The sequence below is a fragment of the Solanum stenotomum genome, chromosome 8 (genome assembly GCF_019186545.1).
Source record: "Solanum stenotomum isolate F172 chromosome 8, ASM1918654v1, whole genome shotgun sequence".
NCBI classification, from domain to species: Eukaryota; Viridiplantae; Streptophyta; class Magnoliopsida; order Solanales; family Solanaceae; genus Solanum; species Solanum stenotomum.
Window position 1 is genome coordinate 44,990,830 of NC_064289.1, and position 20,956 is coordinate 45,011,785.

At 35.6% G+C, this 20,956-nt stretch overlaps 1 protein-coding gene and 1 pseudogene across 2 annotated transcripts; both read left to right on the top strand.

Moving 5' to 3' along the window:
- Window positions 1-1,004: 1,004 nt before the first annotated feature.
- On the top strand, window positions 1,005-3,674 carry LOC125874887 (uncharacterized). Of its 2 annotated transcripts, none has more exons than XM_049555932.1 (8): window positions 1,005-1,393; window positions 1,706-1,739; window positions 2,007-2,210; window positions 2,532-2,621; window positions 2,995-3,060; window positions 3,146-3,237; window positions 3,343-3,390; window positions 3,475-3,674. In XM_049555932.1, the coding sequence occupies exons 1-8, from the start codon at window positions 1,026-1,028 to the stop codon at window positions 3,584-3,586; spliced, it is 1,014 nt and encodes a 337-aa protein (XP_049411889.1). In that variant the 5' UTR covers window positions 1,005-1,025; the 3' UTR covers window positions 3,587-3,674. The 2 variants fall into 2 exon arrangements, with proteins under 2 accessions (XP_049411889.1, XP_049411890.1); XM_049555933.1 differs by having other exon boundaries at window positions 2,995-3,037; window positions 3,475-3,652.
- Window positions 3,675-15,153: 11,479 nt separating this feature from the next.
- On the top strand, window positions 15,154-20,724 carry LOC125873826 (uncharacterized; annotated as a pseudogene).
- Window positions 20,725-20,956: the final 232 nt, after the last annotated feature.

Below are 20,956 nucleotides of genomic sequence, written 5' to 3' on the forward strand. Positions count from 1 at the left end.
ATAAGTATGTATTGGTCCAGATTGAGATCCACGTGGTGGTTTAATGGTGATTGTTGTCATTTCTGTATTGTATAACTTCCACGACTTTAATCCTCAACTAACAATTTAAACCACGCATATTCCACCCCTTTGGTCTCATGTCCTTTTTCAATAAAAACACATTTTCAGCTCACAAAAGTAGAAGAAACACAAAAAAGGCAGTTTCTTGAACAAATTGTCTGGGTAAGCTCTGTTGTTTGTTCATCTTTAGTACTATTTTGTGTGTATCCTTTTGGAGAAGAAGAGCATCTTTATCTTCTTAATGCCAGTCTCTCTCATATTATTATACTATTTCGAATCTTGAATAAAGCTTTTATACTTTTCCTTCTTTCTTCTTCTTCTTTATTGTAGTCAATCGCCAATCTGAAGAATATGTTCTAAACGAAAATATGATACTCCATGTCCCAGTCTCATTTTATGTGAGGTAATTTGAATCGACACAGAATTTAAGAAAAAAAGGAAGTCTTCGAATTTGTGATTCAAAATGAATGATAGAAATTTGTGTGACTGTAAATCATTTCATTAAGGATAAAATAGATATTTTATAGTTAAATTGTTACTTAATATAAAAATATATCATTCTCTTTTGCACTGACTAAAAAGAAAAGTAAGTCACATAAATTGAGAAATTGAGGAGTATTAGATTGAATGCCTTGGAGCTTTCTTGAAACCCCTTGCGCTTCATGGTAATACAATATTCTTCCCTAGATACTCAGTTTCTTTCAATAAATAGTGATACAAAAACACTTTGTTAAAAGTCTACTAGTACATAGTTTTGATAAACAAGTCCTGTTTTAAGTTGGAAAGTGGAACTACTTTCCTTTTATTGTGCAGAAAATGGGAAAAAGAAAGTTTAACTTCAAGAATAGTATGATTTCTTCATCAATTTGAAATCACATATTCTGACAAATTCTTGCAATAGCCTCTGCAATTTGAAACTATCAATCTTTTGGTAAATGAAACTTGGCCACAAATACTTAATTACGATGCGCTTTTTAACAGGATCTTCAAATCATACTTGGTCACCAATTATGACAATAGATACAACAACTCTGAGTTATTGGCTGAACTGGAGATTTTTAATATGTGCAATATTGATATTAGCAGCTATGGTGGTATCACTTCTCCTTATATGGAAGTATGATGGTTCTTCAAAGTCGAGAAGCCACCGAAGAGAAAATGGGCAAAATAAAGCAGCATTTTTGGACAAAGATGATGTTTGGAAGACATGTTATAAAGCAATCCATCCTAATTGGTTGCTTGCTTATAGACTAATTGCTTTCTCCCTACTTCTCTCTTTACTCACTGCAGATATAGTTCTCCACGGCGTACGCATACTTTATTTCTATACTCAGTAAGGATATTCTCCATGTTCTTTTGCTCCATATTTCATCTTGGCATTAGTTTGTTTTGTGTACACTATGTGGATGTTAATCAGAAGCGGATCCAGGATTTGAACTTGCTATAATGTCAATTATTTCCCTTTTAAGACACAAACAACCTCGCTAGAAACTCAATAGCTCAGAAACAGTAACTTCAAAATCTAAAGATAACACTGTCTAATAAATTTCACTTTTGACTTCCATGTATTCTAACAAGCTACTTTCTTGATATAGCTATGATCGTCTTATCTTTTGTTTTTTGTTGCTCTTTTTGTACTAAACAGGTGGACATTCACCTTGGCTACGGTCTACTTTTTGGTATGTTACTCATCTATGACCATCGTTAAATTTGTCCGCAATTTGGTTCATGTATACACATCTTTAGAAAGGACAAGCGTGAAAAGATGGAATACGGAGGAATTAATACTCCAATGCCCTGCAAGGCAGACAATTTATTTGATCCTTCAGTAAATAGCTAAAGAATTTGTCATTCACACTACCCATCATTTCTTTCCTCGTTCCTTTTAGTTTCGGATTATTGTATTTCTTATATAAGTTGGTAATGCTCTCAGCTAAATTTACTAGCTAGGATCTTCACTGTCCATCCATGGCTGTCTCCAATCTTGCAAGGGAGGTAGTGGTGCTAGCACTGATGGTGTTGATACAGAGAGAGGCACTTACATTGCTCCAGTTCCTGAAAATGCAAGCGTACTTATTGTATCCAATGGCTTGAATTCCCATGGCGAGCCACATGATTATTGCGGCCTGGCCTTGCAAATAGTCTTCCAGGTATGTTCTCTTTGATTGCAAGTTTTACAACCAGTCATGTCGGTTTCTTTTTCTTTTCATTCCTTTTTGCTGTTGAAGGTAAAGGCGCAGAGAGTTTATCTACTCCCATGTAGTATATAGAATATCTGAATCTTCTAGAATTTCTCACGTTTGTCACAAATGTTGATTATTTAGTTCTTTTCAGTCTAGTCAAACATATTTAGGCCTTGGTAGGCATAGTTGCCACTAAGTGTTGTTTGTCCTAGAGGTGGTTTAGTACTATTCATGCTTCGTTTTATGGATACTTGGCTAATTGTTCCTTCTCCCCCAAATAATTTGCAGATGACTGCAGGTGCCGTTGTGCTTACAGATTGTGTTTTTTGGCTCCTTATCTATCCGTTCCTTACTGACAAAAACTACAAATTACATTTTGTAAGTATGAGAACTACTTTTGCTTTCTTATCTTGATCTTCTTTTAGTTCCATATTTTTTGCTTAATTGTCCCGTATCCTTGATACTTTGCTTCTATTCATGGCTCATCTGGTCTAGTGTTAATGAAATCAAGCTTGATCATTCTTCTTAATGATATGGGATTTACTGCAAGGACAAGATTTTTGGTGCAATTATGCATTGCTATCCAACTGTTGTAATCTTCAGCTTACTATCTAAATATTCTTACCATCAAGAGTTGACGAAGCTCATTTTTATACTGGCCTTGATCCTCTCCCCCTTGTATTGGGTTTTTCAGTTGTATTATATACTACATCTGCCTCTGCCTAATCTGATAGTCTACGTGTTATTGCAGCTGGCTGTTTGTATGCATTCTGTCAATGCTATTTGCCTTCTAGGTGATGTGTGTCTAAATCGTCTAGTAAGTTTGAAGTTCCATACTGACTAAGATTTACATAATATCCATATCTAAGCGTAGTTAATATTCATTCTTATTTCCTTTTCAGCGGTTCCCTTTCTTCCGGATAGCATATTTTGTTCTTTGGACATGCGTCTTTGTCATTTTCCAGTGGATCCTCCATATTTTTGTCTCGTTGAGGTATATTTGCATTTGATCATGGTGACCATTGTTCTTATGGGACACCTAACTCATCTAAGGCTTATGCATTTTACTAAAAAAAACTGTTAACTTCTGTTGGAACAGGTGGCCGTATCCCTTTCTAGATTTGTCATCTCAATATGCTCCCCTTTGGTATGTGTGCAACCTCCTAAGAACTTTTTACACGATGTGTTATGATTTTTATGCTTATTTGTGCTCTTCATGTCGAAATTGCAGGTACTTTGCTGTCGGTATTCTCCATCTGCCTTGCTATGGAATGTTTGCCGTACTGATTAGAATAAAGACTTGTTGGTTATCCAGATTGTTTCATAGCCCGATCGAGATGTAAGTCATGTTGGAGATGGTCAATGAGTTCAAACTCCATTAACCAGCCCAGCGTTACACGAAATTGTATTCTTGTTTCTGTGGTATTTTTTTTAGTGCACTGAAATAAATAAATATGAAATGTGATTTGATTTACTAGTAAGCTGGTGTCATTGTATCTACTTCCTTCCCTGTCTATTTTTTTTGTTTGGTTTAAATTTCTGGGTTTTCATTCTGGGACGTCTATGAAAAATTTCGGCAAAAATGACGTCGGAATTCCGGATCACTAAAAAACTCATGGATTATAGCACATGAAAATTGGCAAATTGGAGGGTTTGCCTGCTTCGGGGCTCGAAGGTCTCCATCAAGGTATCTATTTAGTTGAGTTATTTTGGTTAGCTTAGACCTAAAGGGCACAACACACCTGCTTTAATGGAAGGTTGATGAGATATATAGAATAATACAAGGATCAAATTTAGTAATCGCCTGCAGCAAACAACCTGTTATATATATATATATATATATAATTAAAAATGGAAAAAAAACTTAAAAGTTTAATTACCATGTTACCCTTATATAAAATAAAAATATTTATTCAGTTAAATATAAAATAATAATCATTTATCATAAAATATAATAATTTGAACGTTTTAATGTTAGCCTACTACTTAATTGGTATAACTTTTAATCTTCTTAACTTAATAATCATAAATAGTTTTTATATGCACTTTGGAATATATAGTCCAAAAGTTTAACACTGCTACATCTTGTCCTTTAGTTTTGCCAAAAAAGGAAGTTCCATTACCCGACTTAAATAAGTGTCTTTATACCATCTAAACTCACCTAAATGTCTACATCTAAAACCATTTAGTAAAGATCTAATGGTTTCATATTGATTGGTAAATCTACCACTAAATGTTCTAGGATGGTCAAGACTAAAGTATAAATAGCGTCTTCTCTATTTTTAACTAAAGCAAATCCTAGGTTATCAACTCCGATCTCTAAGAGTCTTTTTCACTCTTTCTGCAAATAAAGAAGGTAAACCATCAATAAATTTGGCTTTCCAGAATTCTAAGCCGTTAATAAACTTCATGGTTATCCAAGGCTGGACCATAACAAGGTTCTATCGGAGAAATATGTTGGACTAATAGTCTCACAGATCAAAGACTCTTGAAATGCATATTAAGCATAATTTGGCTTTCCAGAATTCTAAACCATTTTCGGGAAGTTCCATTACCCGACTTAAATAAGTGTCTTTATACCATCTAAACTTACCTAAATGTCTACTCTCGCGTCACGAAGAGCAGCTAAGAAAGTCTCTAATTACCATGTTACCCTTAAACAAAATAAAAATATTTATTTAGTTAAATATAAAATAATAATCATTTATCATATAATATAATAATTTGAACGTTTTAATGTTAGCCTACTACTTAATTGGTATAACTTTTAATCTTCTTAACTTAATGTTTACCTTCTCAATAGTTAGATCATGTTGCCATTTCATTTTCTTTGTGAATTTTATTTTATTTTATTTTTAATTACAACCTTTCCACTTTTCAGCTTAATGTACAAAATATAAAAAGAATATTTTAGAATAAATATTAATTACCCAATACACAAGAAACGTTTTTCTTTTCCATTTGTGTTCTTAATATCAAATGAACATTTACTTTTTAAGTTTAAAAAAAAAAAGAAAAAAAAGCAAGCATTAGAGAAAATGAAGAGACAAATAGATATTTCTCTCTCTTCAATTACGTTTTTTTTTAATTATCTTTTTAGATTTTGAGGCTAATTTTTAGGGAGTGAAAATATATCATCTAATAAATATAATTTCTATCCTTAAGCACATTTCTCAATGATTTCATAAAATTACTAGTGGAAAAAGTTATTTTTTCTCTCTTTAATTTCATTTCAATTATTATGGGAAGATCTCTTTTTACTTCTCTCTTCAATTTTATATATGGGAAAAACAAAATTGGCCAGAATGTGTAACGACCTATTCCTGTCGTTATAGAAAAGCTAACGGGGGAAAATTTGGGGTTGGAAATTTTTTTTGAAGTATTTGGATTTTTTCAACCTTGTCCAGATTTGGACGAAATCGGAGTCCTTGAGGTGTGGGGAAATATGGTAACAATTGGGTGAGTTGTTTTTTATTTTGATTACATGGGTAGTTAGATAACTCGTTAACGAACACGTACGACTTTACAGAATTGAATTCGGGCGAGAAGAACTCCCGAAATCAATCTTAACGTAAAAGGTATTTTCTGATTGTCGTGAGTTAGAGGTGTGTTGTGAAATGGGATTTTGGAATTTCTTCAATTGACTCTCTAGTTCCGTTTGTGCCACCTTGGCGGGAGTTTGGCCGCTCTGGCGGGGCCGCTACAGCGGAATGATGGCCGTTGTGACGGGTATGACAAGACTCAAAATCGTAGGTGAAAGACGAAAGGCTCACTATTAAGAGGAAGCCGTTGGGGCAGGGTTTCTAGTCATCTTGGTGAGGCAGCTACAGCGGGATGAGGGCCGCTGCAGTGGGCCCGATGCGACTTAAACTCTTTAATAAACCCCTAAACGACCTCATTATGCACTTTTTGACTTTTAGAGCTAAGGAACGACCCCCAGGCGACTCTTACTCATTTTTCACCATTCTTGAGGCTAAAGGAAAACTTTTCACTCCCCGGATCCATTTTTCGATCTGTAGAACGTAATAGAGTGGGTGAATATTGATGGGAGAGGGTCTTATTATAGATTCTATGGTGCAAACAACCCTAATTTGGATAGTTGGGATCATGGGTTTGATCTAGGGTTTGTAGAATTGTTAGTAATTTGGGTAATTGGTAATTGTTTATTGATTCCCGTATTATATTGATTATTTGTAGACCAAGAACAAGCGGAACGAATCCGAAAAGGGAAGGATCAAGTTTCTTAGGGTTTCAAGCTTGTTTCGAGGTAGGTGATGGTTGTGATTCTATGTTTGTGTGATGTAAGTTTGTTCTTGCTTCATTATGATACTTGTGTATGTATGAATGTTGTAATGTTGATCACACTTGTTGTAAATGAGATAGATGAAATATCATTGCCATGAAATCATGACTTAAATGTATGATCTTGATGATGTACTTGTTTTTGTGATTGTGGTGTGTAATGGGGTCGGATTGCCACGTTCCGGCATAACTAACTTGGATCGGATTGCCACGTTCTAGCATAATTATGGGATCGAATGCCACGTTTCGGCATAAATATGGGATCGGATTTCCACGTTCCGGTATGCTAATTGTTTGGGTTTGGGTTCCATGAGAGGACCAATGAGGTGATATAAAATGTGAAATGGATTGTTGATTCTTCATGTTGATAATATTGTATATGTTGATATGTATGCATGTGATTATAATGTTGTTTGACTTGTTTATGTTGCACTAGTGGGATAGCCGCGTGATCCTACCAATACACTGTGGTTGTGTACTAATTATGCACTTTAACTTATTTTTGTTGAGTACAGGGCATCTTCACGCGACTATTGACAGACCTCGCTTAGAAGATCAGTGATCATCGCTTCGAATTCAAGGGTGAGCCAATTCTTTCGGGCTGCCATGGGATTCTCTTTCGTTTATGTCCACCATTTTCGGACTTAGACAATTGTTTTAGTTAGTTGATTAGTTCATTTGAATCTTCTTGTTTAGCCTTGGATCATTTGTTAGATGTTTTGGTACATTGACTTTCAGTTTCTAGGTTAATTCTTCCGCATTTGTTTAGTTATTGTTGAACTTTTGTTAGAGTTTATGGAAACTCTATTTTCTTTCCTTAGTATTTTACTTATATGCCTTAGTTTTTAGATTGATTACTTGGTTTGGGTTGTAATAGTGGTTCTCCCACCGGATTGTTAGTGTGGGTGCCAATCACAACGATCTGGGTCGTGACAAAGTTGGTATTAGAGACTTGGTTCGTTGATCTCGATGTACCGAAACGAGTCTAATAGAGTCTCACGGAACGGTACGGGGATGCCTTTACTTTTCTTCGAGAGGCTATAGGACTTGAGGAAATCTCTCTATTTTTTCTCGTCTCCTTTCGTGCTATGACTTGATTCCAATTGGTATCTGTTGATTCAAATTAATATCTAACCTTCTTCACTCTTCTGTCCGCAGATGGTTAATACTAGGTATAACGGTGTTAGGCCCGTAGCTCATGTCAATGCTCCAGCTGAGGAATCTGGAGCGAGAGGTCGCGGTCAAGGCAAAGGTAGAGGAACATCTAGGGGTAGAGGCCGTGGGAAAGTAGCGCCTGCTGTGAATGAGGTACCGATTGATAATGTTCTTATGAATGAGAACCCTCATGCGCATAGTGAGGAGATAGAAGAGGATATTGAGGTTGGAGATGTTGAGGAAAATGGACAAGAGAAAAAGGTGCTAGCGGAGATTGCGGTTGTTCCTCCCATCGATCTGGTGTTAGCTCAACAAATTATGGCGTTCTTGAAAGGATTGGCTGGTCGTGGAGTGCTTTCATCTGCTCAAGCAACTCAAGCTCCTACTAATCCTTCTGTTGCTAGCACTGCACCCAAGACGGGTTGAAATATAGGTACTGATGCTTTCTTCCGTCCTTTGTTGGGTTCCGTTATGACCGGTAACGAGCATGACATGTTGACTAAGTTTTTGAAGTTTAAACTTCCTATGTTTTTGGGTTCTGAGACTGAAGATGCTTATGAGTTTATCTTAGACTGTTGTGAGAGGCTGCATAAATTTGATATTGTTCACCAACATGGGGTTGAGTTCGTGTCTTTCCAACTTCAAGGTGAGGCCAATCAGTGGTGGAGATATTATATGGAATGCAGATCTTCTAATTTACCTCCACTTACTTAGACCCAATTTCATGCCATGTTTCTAGAGAAGTACGTGCCTAGAACTTTGAGGGATCGCAAGAAGGATGAATTTTTGGCTTTAGAGCAAGGTGGTACGTTTGTGGCTGCTTATGAGGCCAAGTTCCATGCTTTATCTAGATATGCTACACAGTTGGTTACTATTGAGGAGGAGAGGATCCGATTATTTATTAGAGGTCTGAATTCTGAGTTGCAAGTATTATCTATTCATATGACTTCTGCAGGGAGGAGTTTTAATGAAGTGACAAACTATGTTAAGAAAGTGGAGGGGGTGAGGCGAGACGGTCAAGCTAAGGCTTGGGCAAAACGGAAAAGAATTCGGGTAACTTTCAAGGCTCTTACTCCAAGGGGTCTGGAAGGCCAACGCTCACAGCCAAGCCAATTCAGTCTGCTAGCCCGCCTCTACAGGTAACTACTCGGGAACTCCATATCATAATTTTTAGGATAATCAAAGTATTGTGCCTTCGACGGGCAGCAAACCATCTTTCGATCATACTTGCTATAACTGTGGTGAGCCTGAGCATGTGAGGAGAGATTGTCCCTGCCCACGTGTGTTAGATTCCGTGCATTAGCAGCAGTCTAAAGCAGTGGTACCCACGGGAAACGGTAATAATGGTAGAGGATGTCCACAAAGTGGGCGAGGAGGTAATCAGCGAGGCCGTGGAGGTAGAGGAAATGGTAATGGTAATGGAGGTAGAGGTAAAACGAAACCAGGCAGGGAAGTTGCTAGACAAGATGACAGGGCTCAATGTTACGCTTTTCCGGGCAAGAATGAGGCGGAGGCGTCCGACGCAGTAATCATATGTACTATTCTTGTCTGTGACCGGATGTCTAATGTGTTTGTTTGATTCGGGTTCTACTTATTCATATGTATCTATGAGATTTGCCTCTGATTTTGAGATGATTTGTGATATTCTTGACGCCCTATTCTTATTTCTACCCTAGTTGGAGAGTCCGTCATAGTTACCCATGTCTATTGTGCTTGTCTTATTGTGTTTATAGGTTTTCAGACTTGGGCTCATTTGGCGATTTTGGATATGATTGACTTTGATAGAATCTTATGCATGACTTGGTTGTCCCCCTATTATGTTGTGCTTAATAGTAATACTAAGTCTATAACTCTAGAAATTTCGGAAAGTGAAAAATTAGAGTGGGAAGGGGTGTACAAGCCTAAGCAAGCTAAGATTATATCCTCCATTCGGGCTAGTAAATTAGTAGAGCAAGGTTGTTTGGCTTATTTGGCTCATGTTAGGGATGTTGAGATTGAGGCTCCATCCATTGGGTCTATTCCTGTGGTGTCTGAATTTAGTGAAGTGTTTCCTAATGACTTGTCTAGTATGCCTCCGGATAGAGATATAGATTTTTGCATTGATTTAGAGCCTGGTACTCGTCCCATTTCTATCCCTCCATATCGCATAGCTCCGGTAGAATTAAGAGAGCTTAAGGCTCAAATCCAAGAGCTTCTTGACAAGGGTTTTATTCGCCCTAGTGCTTCCCCATGGGGTGTTCCAATTTTGTTTGTTAAGAAAAATGATGATAGTATGAGAATGTGCATAGCTTACCGGCAATTAAATAGAGTCACTATTCGAAACAAGTATCCCTTGCCTTGAATAGATGATCTTTTGACCAATTGCAAGGTGCATCAGTCTTCTCTAAGATTGATTTGAGATTCGGTTACCATCAATTGAAAATTAGGTCTGAGGATATACCCAAGATAGCGTTTAGAACTCGTTATGGGCACTATGAATTTTTGGTTATGTCTTTTGGTTTGACCAATGCGCGCTACAACTTTCATGAGTTTGATGAATGGGGTGTTCAAACCATTTCTTGATTCATTCGTTATAGTTTTCATTGATGATATTTTGGTTTATTCGAAAAGTGAAGAAGAGCATGCCAACCATCTTCATATTGTTTTGGGTGTTCTTGGGTAACAAAAGTTATATGCTAAATTTTCAACGTGTGAATTTTGGTTGAAATAAGTTGCATTTTTGGGGCATGTTGTGTCAAAAGAAAGTGTAATGGTAGATCCTCAAAAGATTGAAGTGGTTAAGAATTGGGTTAGACCTAGCTCCGTGACAGAAGTTAGGAGTTTTGTGGGACTCGCTAGCTACTATTGTCGATTTGTTAAGAATTTTGCTTCAATTGCTACTCACTTGACTAACTTGACCAAAAGAGAGATACCATTTGAATGGACTGAAAAATGTGAGGAGAGCTTTCAAAAGCTCAAGACTCTCTTGACCACCGTGCCTATTCTAGCATTACCGGTTGAATGTAAGGATTTTATTGTTTAATGTGATGCTTCACATTCTGGTTTGGGTGCTATGTTGATGCAGGATAAGAATGTTATAGTTTATGTCTCACGTCAATTGAAGGTGCATGAGAGGAATTACCCAATGCATGATTTAGAATTGGTAGCGGTAGTGTTTGCTCTTAAGATCTGGCGACATTACCTCTATGGGGTCAAGTGTGAGGTGTTTACTGATCATCGTAGTTTACTACATGTGTTCAATCAAAAGGATCTGAATTTGAGACAGCGAAGGTAGATGAAGTTACTTAAAGATTATGATGTGACTATTCAATACCATCCGAGCAAGGCTAATGTGGTGGCAAACGCTTTGAGTCGAAAAACGGTGAGTCTGGGTAGTCTAGTTTTTTTGAGTGTATCCATCGACCTTTGGATAAGAAAATTCAGACCTTAGAGTATAAGTTCATGCAGTTGGGCATCTCAGAAAGAGGTGGGGTGTTAGCTAGTATCGAAGTAAGGGCCACCTTCATGGAGGAGATCAAGACCAAACAAGTGGAGGATGGGAATTTGGAAGAGCTTAGAGAGAAAATTGCAGTTGGTAAGGCACAAGAGACCACCCTTGATGCGGAGGATGTACTCTATGTTAAAGGAAGAATATGTGTTCCTAGAGTAGATGGCTTAATTGAGAAATTGTTGGCAGAGTCTCATGGTTCGCGATATTCTATTCATCCGGGTGTGACCAAGATGTATAGAGATCTGAAGCGAATTTATTGGTGGCCGGGCATGAAGAAAGACATAGTGGAGTTTGTGGCGAAGCGTCAAAATTGTCAACAAGTGAAGTATGAACATCAAAGGCCTGCCGGTTTACTTTAAAAAATGCCAATTCGGAAGTGAGAAAGAATAGCCATGGATTTTGTGGTTGGTCTTCCCAAGACTTTGGGGAAGTTTGATTCTATTTGGGTAGTGGTTGATAGATTGACTAAATCATCCCATTTCATTTCGGTAAGAACAAATTTTAATGCTAAACAATTGGCTAAGGTGTATGTGAAAGAGATAGTGAGGTTGTATGGGGTGCCCCTTTCTATCATCTCAGACCATGGTACCCAATTCACATTGCATGATGAATTGGGCACACAACTCACTTTTAGTACAACCTTTCATCCATAGACGAATGGACAATCGGAGAGGACCATGCAAGTATTGGAAGACATGTTGAGAGCATGTATGATCGATTTTGAAGGACATTGGGATAAGTTCTTACCTTTATGTGAATTCTCTTATAACAATAGTTATCACTCCAGCATTGATATGGCACCATTCGAGGCACTCTATGGGAGGGGATGTAGATCACCCATAGGATGGTTTGAGGCTAGCAGCGTGAAACCTTTGGGGGTTGATTTAGTGAAGGATGCTCAAGATAAGGTGAGGGTATTTAAGCTAAGCTTCTAGCAGCCCAGAGTAGACAAAAGAAGTATGCAGATCATAAGGTAAGAGACATGGTGTTTCAATCCGGTAAAAATATTCTTCTTAAGGTATCATCCATGAAATGGGTGATTAGATTTGTCAAGAACGGTAAGCTAAGTCCTAGATACATTGGTCCATTTGAGATTCTTGAATATATGGGACCGGTGGCATATAGATTGGCTTTGCCTCCTAATTTATCGGGCGCTCATCCGGTATTTCATGTGTCCATGTTGAAGAGGTATCATGGCGACAGGGATTATATCATCAAGTGGGACTCAATTGTGTTAGACAAAGACCTCCAATATGAGGAGGGATCGATTGCAATTCTTGATCGTGACGTACGTAAGTTATGGACCAAAGAGATTAAGTCCGTGAAAGTTCAATGGAAGTATCGTCCAATTGAGGAAGCTACTTGGGAAACTAAGAGGGACATGTGAGAGAAGTATCCCAATTGTTTGCCGAATCAGGTACTACTTCATTCCTTCCTTAGCCTATTTTCCTATGTTTTGTCACTCGGGGACGAGTGATGGGTAAATTGGTATCTATTATAACGACCTATTCCTGTCGTTATAGAAAAGCCAACTGGGAAAATTTGGGGCCGGAAAACTTTTTTGTAGTATTTGGGTTTTTCCAACCTTGTTCAGATTTGGACGAAATCGGAGTTCTTGAGGTGTGGGAAAATCTGGTAACAATCGGGTGAGTTGTTTTTTATTTTTACGACTTTACGGAATTGAATTCGGTGAGTAGAACTCTCGAAATCGATTTTAGCGTAAAGGGTATTTTTTGATCGTCGTGGGTTAGAGGTGTGTTGTGAAATGAGATTTTGGAATTTCTTCAATTGACTCGCTGGTTCCGTTTGTGCCGCCTTGGAAGGAGTTTGGTCGCTCTGGCGGGGCCGCTATAGCGGAATGATGGCCGCTGTGGTGGGTATGACTAGCCTCAAAATCGTAGTGAAAGACAAAGGGCTCACTGTTAAGAGGAAGCCGCTGGGGCGGGGTTTCTGGTCACCTTGGGCAGGGCCGCTACAGTGGGATGAGGGCCGCTGCAGCGGGCCCGACACGACTTAAACTCGTTAGTAAACCCCTAAATGAACTCATTATGCACTTTTCAACTTTTAGAGCTAAGGAACAATCTCAGGCGAATTTTACTCGTTTTTCATCATTCTTGAGGCTAAAGGTAAGCTTTTCACTCCTCGAGTCCATTTTTTGATCCGTAGAATTTAATAGAGTGAGTGAATATTGATGGGAGAGGGTTTTATTAGAATTCTATGGTGGAAACAACCCTAATTTGGATAGTTGGGATCATAGGTTTGATCTAGCATTCATAGAATTATTAGTAATTCGGGTAATTAGTGATTGTTTATTGATTTTCGTATTATATTGATTGTTTGTAGACTAAGAACAAGCAGAACGAATTATTTGGAAAGGGAAGGATCAAGTTTCTTAGGATTTCCAGCTTGTTTCGAGGTAGGTGATGGTTATGATTCTATGTTTGTGTGATGTATGCTTGTTCTTGCTTCATTATGATACTTGTGTATGTATGAATGTTACAATGTTGATCACACTTGTTGTAAATGAGATAGATGAAATATCATTGCCATGAAATCATGACTTAAATGTATGATCTTGATGATGTACTTGTGTTTGTGATTGTGGTGTGTAATGGGATCGGATTGCCACGTTTCGGCATAACTAACTTGGATCGAATTACCATGTTTCGACATAATTATGGGATCGGTTGCCACGTTCTATCATAAATATGGGATCGGATTGCCACGTTTCGGCATGCTAACTGTTTGGATTTGGGTTCCATGAGAGGACCAATGAGGTGATATAAAATGTGAAATGCGTTGTTAATTCTTCATGTTGATAATATTGTATATGTTGATATATATGCATGTGATTATACTGTTGTTTGACTTGTTTATGTTGCACTAGTGGGATAGCCGCGTGATCCTACCAGTACACTGTGGTTGTGTACTGATTCTGCACTTGCTCTTATTTTTGTTGAGTACAGGGCATCTTCACGCGACTATTGACAGACCTTGCTTAGAAGATCAGTGATTGTCGCTTCAAATTCAAGGGTAAGTCAATTCTTCTGGGATGCCATGAGATTTTCTTTCATCTATGTCCACCATTTCTGGACTTAGACAATTGTTTTAGTTAGTTGATTAGTTCATTAGTATCTTCTTGTTTAGACAATAATATTATCAACTATCTACCAATATTTATCATCAAATTAATAAATAATTATACCAACGTATATGGAAAAATCACTAGTATTAGTAAAAAGTTCATTCATAAAAAAAAATTAAAGTACAAAGTATGGTATCCATTTGGTAAACATCTTTTTGGTGTTTGTGTCATATATCAGTCCTTCAATCTTGTAATCTTTTTTACGAAAAAAATCCCGAACGATCGGAGTGGAAAACCTCTCCACATACATTCCTGCAATACATTTCAATAAATAGTTAGACACATACTAACCTACAACAATGTATAACACCATAATACAACCACTTATTTATAATTTTTAAAATTATAAATTAATTAGAAATGGTATATAATAGGCAAAATTACTAAAGTACACTACATAGGATTACCTATTATCAATTAATCCCTTCTCTTTCATAAAAATTCAAAAATCCCTACTTTTCCCCAATTCCTCTTTTCCGGATACTTTATTGTGAAAGAAATCAAACCCATCTTCCTCACCCCCAAAATCTCGCCTATAATCTCTCTCACTACCAAATCAGTTACCGCTTTCAAAGCAATTTGATTTTCAAACGATTCAGCAGTCTCAAAGTTCAAAATAGGTATTCTTCTTCTTCTTCATTTTTCTTTCAAAATTAATTTTTTGTTTCAATCGATTTTGGATTATTTGTCACAATGGATCATCCGTCTTTTAATATTGGGATTTCCCAATTAATAACACCTAACAATGAACAAATTTTTGAATCTGAACACCGAAACTTGAATGAACAGAGGTCTAAAAGCTTGCATGCAACGACATTATGGCAAATCGAACTTCTTCCAAGAGAAAATCAAAAATGAAAGTGGGGTCATCATCTAAAGCAAAGGATGCTAAAACTAAAAAGAAAGGGGGTAGAAAGGTTGCCCCTCCCATTTTACGACCAACACTACCCATGGTATGTCTATCTTTTGCTTTTAATTTTACACATTGTTGAAAAATAAATAAATATATATATATATATATATATATATAGTGTATATTGTAATCTGTAGTTTTAACCTAGAAACATTGATTGTTTGGGTTTGAGTTTTACTTTTAAATTTGTAAATGAAAGATATGGTTGAAAATTATAGTTTTATTGTATTTATTCAAATCTGGAGTTTTTTACCGGAAACACTGATGTTTTATCTGATAATGATATTGAGTATAAATTTTACATTTGTTGATGAAACGTATTGTTGAAAAATAAAGTATCTTGGTATATTCTGAAATGTTGATTGTTGAAATAAAGTATCTGTTAATTGTGATTCATATATTTGTTTGTCAATTGCAGATATTTTATTGTTGATATTAAGGTTTCATTGTTGAAATAAAGTATCTGTTACTCGTTGATATTAAGGATCGGTTACTTGTGATTCATATATATGTTTATCAATTGCTGATATTTCATTGTTGATATTAAGGTTTCATTGTTGAAATAAAGTATCTGTTACTTGTTGATATTAAGGTTTCATTGTTGAAATAAAGTATCTTTTACTTGTGATTCATACTTGTTGAAATAAAGTATCTGTTACTCGTTGATATTAAGGTTTCATTGTTGAAATAAAGTATCTTTTACTTGTGATTCATATATGTAGATGATAGAAAAATAAGTATTTATTTTATATTTGTAGATGAAACACTAGTTTAAGGTAAGTTTTGTGTGCTGCGATTTGTATTTAAGATAGGCGTTCAATTCGTTGTATGATATAGAGGTTATTTGTTGTACAATGTATCATATTCGTAGATATGCACATGAATGATGCGAAAACAGAATTTAACATATATGTTAGTTAACATTTTGTATCATGTTTAAATAGAAGTCAATGTATATACATAAGTAATATGATTTCCTGTATCAGTCATGCAATTTTGGCATACTAAGTATAAAATGATCTGAAACATAGTATTTTGAATCAATTATGATATTTCCATTTTAGTTATGTATGCATCATTTATCGATTTAGTTATTGATCAACATCATTTATCTTTCTGTAATTGCAGATTATGAAATATGTAATTAAACATATTCCAAAGCAACCTCTAAAGTTTGGTCCTACTTACAATTCTAATTTTAAAGAAAACTTAGAATTGTCAATAAAGGATGAAGGTATGAACATGTTTAAGGATACCATATTTGACCAGTACCTTAATATCCCCAAGTGCCACTACCAAGGACAAATTACCAAATGTTTATATCTTCTAGAGGTAGAGCATGGTAATTTAGACAAAGAAATCCATATTCGACATGCTAAAGGAAATGTATTGCAATTTTCTATTAGAGAATTTGCAATTATTACTGTTCTGAAGTGTACCTGAAATGTTAAAGATTTTACATATCCGATTTCAAAAATCAGTAGGCTGGTTCAGCGATACTTTCCTGGTCCAAATTATAAGGTAACCAAAGGACTGCTGGTAGATCGTTTTGAGTTGGGTATTTGGAACAGCAGTAATGATGCTCTTCAGATGGCTATATTGTATTTCATTCATACGTTTGTTTTCTCCCAACTCGGTGATGCACCAATTCCTATAGAAGATTTCTTTATGGTTGAAAATGGCAGCTATAAACAGTTTCCGTGGGGACAAGTTGCCTTCACGAAGTTAATGAAATCATTTAGGAAAGAGTACAAACCTGACAAACAATGTATCGGTTGAATGGATTTCCATACGCACTTAATATTTAGGTATATGAATGTGCGTCGGCAATGCATAACGAGATAGTTGTTAGAGAAGGAAATGGTATACCAAGAGTATGCAATTGGAAAGTTGTGGGTGCAAGGTCTAAATACGAGATGTTTATGGAAAACATATTTACTGAGGTAATTAGTATATAGCATCCTTTTTTACTTTATTGTTTTATTTGTGATACATTATTTAAATAGTTCTAACAATGTTTTAATTTTTGTTTCTATAGAATGATTGTTCTAACGTGCAGCCAACTCAAGAGGAACTCGAATCATTTGATTTACTAAATAATAGTCATGTATCTCCAAATCGGCCAGCCACATCAGTTGCTAATTAGGAAGAAGTGCAACCAGACGATGTTTCTAGTTTTGAAGAGTTTTCATCAAAACCTCCGGAGCAACTGTTAAGGAGATGCACACGTGTTTCTACCACAGGATCCACCCCACCCCCCAAGAGAAGAAAGGTTGCACATCCAACAAAGAATAATGTGCCAAAGACAACACCAGACGTGCAAAAGAATCAGCCATTTCAAACTCCGATTTCACAACCCCTAAAGTTTGATAATGTATCTTGTGTTCATCTTAATACAGTTCTCCGAAGAACATCATCGGACAATGCAAGACTCGAGGATCTGGAGAGTCACATTAAGTCTTATGTAAGTAAACATAACTATGTCATTTAAACATTTTCATTGTTATTTATAATCTCACTTACTATGCTTAATTTGAATCCAGGTTGACCAAAAAATTGGAGCTCTTGAGGCGTTAATTATAAAAAATCATTCTGAGTTGATGAAAGCAATGGCTGCGAAAGATAACAAAAGTGATAAGGTAGTATTTTTATTTTTTAGATTATCTTTTTAGTTTTGTGTTATACTTATTTTTTCCATCATGAAGGACATTGGTGGCATTTCTATGCCACATATAGTGGATGATTCAGTAGTTAAAGTTAATGTTGATTTAGAATCTGCTTCTGTTCAATTATTCCAACAACCCATTTCACTTATACACATGGATTTTGCAACTGTTGATTACAATGATGATGCATCTGTTGTGAAGGTTGAACAACGACTTGTTAATGAAGAAAATGTGCAAAGGTATACATATGATACTTAAATTTACATATACTTTATAATTCCTTCCTTATATTTTGTTTTACAAACATAAATTGAAGAGCCATTCAATAAGGATTTTGCAACTGTTCATCATGATGTTGATGCAAATGATGTGGAGGTTGAACAACGACATGTTAACGAAGAAAATGTTGCACAGGTATGCATATGATACTTGAATTTAATTATACAACTTAATGACTTTCAATCATTAGTTAATTTCATTAAAATTAAATTATTAACAATGTATAATTTACAAATGACTGATACATTATTAATTTTAATTCATATAATGAAATAATCATTGTTTTTTTGTGTATCATTGGTGTACAGTAGATACTTAAATATCGGTTGATACTATTTTATTTTTTTGAATCACTAGTAACAGATACTTGTAATTGCATCTTAATATATCTTTTTACAAATACAGATTTATGAGACATCCATTAAGGATCAGACTATGGAAGATTCAACAAATGCTATACCCACAATACACCATAGTGATTTTTCGATAGAAGAGTTTGTTCATAATAAGGAAGTGGTAAGTTAAGAGCTTTTGAATTGTTATAATTAATTATTTTTGAAATTAAATCGAAATGTTGTGTAATATTCTATTTATTAAGAGGATGCAGTACATAAGGTCACACAATTGCACACAAAAGTATTGAGATGTGATAAAGTTGTTGCTGCTTCAATTAAACAAGACTCCAAAAGACATGCTTCAAATCCAGTAATTGCTGATACATCTATCTGATTCTAAATTGTTTAATGCAAATGTCAACAGTTGTGTATAAATTGTACTATTTTCTTATAATTTACTAATCATGTAGGATTCTTCCAAAGCGGCATCTATTCCATCTGGCACTGAAACAGTCATTAGATGCAATTGTCTACAAACTTTCAAACGAGCCAATTAATGTCGCACCACTGAGTGTAATCATTCCTCCACAGCTAACCAATAGTGATGATTTTCTATCTGATAGCCAGCTACCCACCCAACTTCCAATCAAGGAATGTGCACACAATCTTGATACAAAGACTCCAGCTCCACGTAACAGAATCCCTTCAAAGATTTTGCAGTCTCCTTATGTGAATACTTTTGGATCTAGCGATAAGGGCAAGGTGAAAATAGACGATGACATTCGCCCATATACTCCATTTGAAGGATGTGGCATCACCTACCAAGTTTCGTCACTTTTAATGTAAGAGTACTCCCAGTGGATACAAAAGGGACTCCTCAAAACACATGCAAACAAGTAAGTTTTTTTATTAATGTATCTTTTTATCAAAGCATATTCAAATAAGTAAGTTTTTGTTTTATATTATTTCTATACTATTATTTTGTATTAGCTTATTCTTATGTTGCTATAATCATTCTCATAGGAAACCTTCGGATGATAAATATAGAGGTAAAAATGCTCTATTTGGCTTTGATTATATGAATTTTGTTGTCGCATTTCCTTTGGACAAGAACTGATTTTATACTATGTCACAGCCAAAAAAATGTTGGACTGATCAAGTACAATATACAATACAATTATGTATTCGATACACAATTAACATGTGTAACTCAAAAAAATAGATTACTAATTATGTTGTATAATTATTACATGTATCATATACTTTTTATCATATATTGTTGTTTTATGTATTGTGTTCTTTTTTTCTTTAATTTTGCAGCACATAGATGTAATTTTTTACTATCTACGCAAGAAGTAAAAACTAAGAAGCATGGATCAATACAGATACACTACATGCAACTGCTTGTTCAATACCTATATAAAAAATGCATACAAAAGGTACTATTACAGTCCTGCAGATGATACTCTCAGTACACAGCAACACATTGCCCGAGCTGATGTTGTATCTGTATATAAAAGGTCCATCAAAGACGTCATCAATGGTTTTTCTATCCCTGCTGCTTTACTATGGCATCTAGTAGATGGGGTATATATTCCGATCAACTATGACGAAGAATTTCATTGGGTGTTGGCTGTGGTTGTTTTAAGGAACCGATTAATCTGAGTTTATGACTCAAATTTGGGAACAAGGAACAAAAGTCAATCTGATGAGATAAATCTATCATCCTTCCTAACTACCTTCATGATAGTGGATTCTTTGATAAAACCGACAGAAGTGATTGGGCAACATTGGATGCATACAAAGACAACAAAACTGGTGAATTGTTGGGTCCACAACATCCGTTTGAAGTGGACTTTGCTCGAGGCATTATGCAACAAAAAAACGATAGCCTGTCAGTATTTAATCCACCCAGCTTTATTTACACATTTCATTCAAATTATAATGTATCTTCTTTATGTTTTCAGCGACTGCGGAACATATATAGCTGCTTTTGCTGAATTTCTAAGCGATGAAATCAAGGTCCCATCGATTCCTTTTCAAAGTGAATATCTTCGCTCAAGATATGCAACACTGTTATGGAAATATGGTACCGACAAGGCCAATGTTGGATACGTTAGCGAGAATGATGATCCTATAAGGCTAAAGGCTGCTTCCATTCTGTTGGCAGATGATGAATTGTTTAATGTAGATTAGTTGATTATTGACTGACTTACTGTAAAGATGTGAAGTTTTACTGTTTTGAAGATACATTAAGTGTTTTGTAGTATTCCTCTCCAAGTCTACATTATATTTCAAAGTAATTAATTATTATATTTTTGAAGGACATTTATTTTCAGACTTTTTATGTCGCTTCTAAATTAGTTTTCATTGCATTTTAATACCTTATTATTTTTTCTATATTATAAGTATTATACATGTCAATGTA

Excerpts from the sequence above, each read along its gene's own strand:
- LOC125874887 (XM_049555932.1), top strand. The coding sequence starts at position 1,026 with ATGCGCTTTTTAACAGGATCTTCAAATCATACTTGGTCACCAATTATG. Across the intron at positions 1,394-1,705 it reads ATACTTTATTTCTATACTCA|GTGGACATTCACCTTGGCTA; the intron begins GTAAGGATATTC and ends TGTACTAAACAG. Across the intron at positions 3,238-3,342 it reads CATATTTTTGTCTCGTTGAG|GTGGCCGTATCCCTTTCTAG; the intron begins GTATATTTGCAT and ends CTGTTGGAACAG.